Here is a 1,908-nt window from a genome sequence, read left to right as displayed (position 1 = left end):
GCAATTCCTTCCATGGCTTAGCCCTCATCCTCTAGCTGGGGAATTCTCCATGGCCCAGGAATTCACTCCATGGCTGGGGGCTCATACTCCACTGGAGAATTCTCCGTGGCTGGGAGCTCATCCCCTGGTCCTGGAATTCATGCCATGACTAAGGGTCTCACCCCTTGGCTAAGGAATTCGCCCCTGGGCTAGGAGCTCACCCCTGGCTGAGGGATTCACCCCCTGGCTGGGGGCTCATCCCCTGGCCCAGGAATTCACTCCATAGCTGAGGCCTCATCCTCTAACTGGAGAATCCTCCATGGCTGGAGAATTCACTCCATGGCTGAAGGATTTACTCCCTTGGCTGATGGATTCATCCCCTGGCTGGGGAATTCACTCCATGGGTAGGAGTTCATGCCCTGGCCAAGGAATTCATTCCATGGCTAGGTGCTTGTACTCCACTGGAGAATTCTCCATGGCTGGGGGCTCACCCCTGGCTAAGGAATTCACCCCCTGGCTGGGGAGTTCATGCCATGACTAAGGGTCTCTCCCCTTGGCTAAGGAATTCACACCCTGGCTGGGGCATTCACTCCAGGGCTGGGGGCTCACCCCTGGCTGAGACATTCACCCGGGATCCTGCCCTGCAGGCAGAGATGCCAGCAGAGCGTTTGCCACAGGCGACTTCAGCCCCGCGGGGCTGGTGGATGACGTCTCTGCGCTGACGCCCAGCGAGCTGCTCGCCATCCACGGCTGGCTCAGCTTCTACAGAGACAACTACGAGCCCGTGGGTAGGTGGTGGTGGTGGCCTGGGTGGGCTCAGCGAGGGACAGGGTGTGGAGGTGGGCGATGGAAGGTGGTTCAGCACAGGTTTCATCTAGTGTGTCACCTTGGTGAGGGTCTGCAGGGCACTGAAACCTGAGTGACCAGCTGGAGCTGCTGCTCAGCCAGATGCACTTTGAGCTCTGCTTCCCCCTAAAGTGAAGTTTTCCCAGCTGGGCTGGGAGCTGCAGCACCCTGCCCTGCTTTTTGTTTGGTGTCTGCTGGGCAGAAGGCATGGAGCCAGCACGGTGAGGACTGAAATCATCAGCACTCAGGAGGCTGTAGGAGCAGCAGTGCAGGGAAACTGTTTTGGGGAATGAGGTGCATGGGTGGGAAAGGCTTCTGTATTCTGCAGCTGAAAGCAGCTTTGGCTTTCTGATCATTAATGAGTCTGTGCCTAAGCTTGTCCTGCATGGATTTATTAACGTGGGTAAATTGCTGTGTGATCCAAGAATGGAAGGGATGTAAGCTCAGTTCGGTTCTAAAATTGGGCCGTAGTGGCATCCTCCCTTTTTTGTCTTTAACAAATTAAAAATAAAATAAAACCCTGAACTATGCATCTTCCTTGCTGGGAAACACTATGGTCTGAATTGATCTCTCCCAGGGAAGCTGGTGGGCAGGTACTACGATGAGGATGGTGCCCCAACAGAAGCCCTGAGGCAGGCTGAGGCTGCCATCGAGGAAGCTCTCAAGCTCCAAGCAGAAAGTGAGCAGAGGAAGCAGCAGTTCCCACCCTGCAACTCTGAATGGAGCTCTGCTAAGGGCACCAGGTTCTGGTGCTCTAAACAGAGGTAAACTTTTTTTCCTTGTGCTTGGGCCCTTTTGATCAGAACATTCCTGCCTCCCTTTTGGAGGTTGTTTGTCATTGCTATCCTGGCAGGAGGGGCATAGGAAGATGTCCTGGCTCCTGCAGCCACTGCACTCCATACACTGTGAGGTCAGCTGACCTGCACAGGTTACATGTGCAGCATGGCTGGAATGTGCCAGGCATGGTCCCTTTCCATGTCTGCATTCACAGAATTGCTCAGGTGGGAAAAGCCCTCCAAGATCATCAACCATTCCCCAGCGCTGCCAAGGCCACCACTGACCATGTCCCCCAAGTGCCACATC

The 1,908-nt window shown here is 55.1% G+C and overlaps 1 protein-coding gene across 1 annotated transcript in view; it reads left to right on the top strand.

The window, feature by feature from the left end:
* Window positions 1–626: 626 nt before the first annotated feature.
* The window catches only part of LOC103807205 (neuferricin), a gene marked incomplete at its 5' end in the record, with an annotated part of 3,056 nt that continues 1,774 nt past the window's right edge, over window positions 627–1,908 (top strand). The window contains 2 exons of the mRNA XM_009079926.1: window positions 627–767; window positions 1,403–1,589. Coding sequence (XP_009078174.1) covers window positions 627–767; window positions 1,403–1,589 — 328 coding nt within the window. The remainder of the gene's footprint in view (window positions 768–1,402; window positions 1,590–1,908) is intronic.

Source organism: Acanthisitta chloris, unplaced genomic scaffold (genome assembly GCF_000695815.1).
Source record: "Acanthisitta chloris isolate BGI_N310 unplaced genomic scaffold, ASM69581v1 scaffold28858, whole genome shotgun sequence".
Classification (NCBI taxonomy): domain Eukaryota; kingdom Metazoa; phylum Chordata; class Aves; order Passeriformes; family Acanthisittidae; genus Acanthisitta; species Acanthisitta chloris.
Note: the sequence above shows the minus strand (reverse complement) of the source record. Positions and strands in the feature narration are given on the sequence as shown.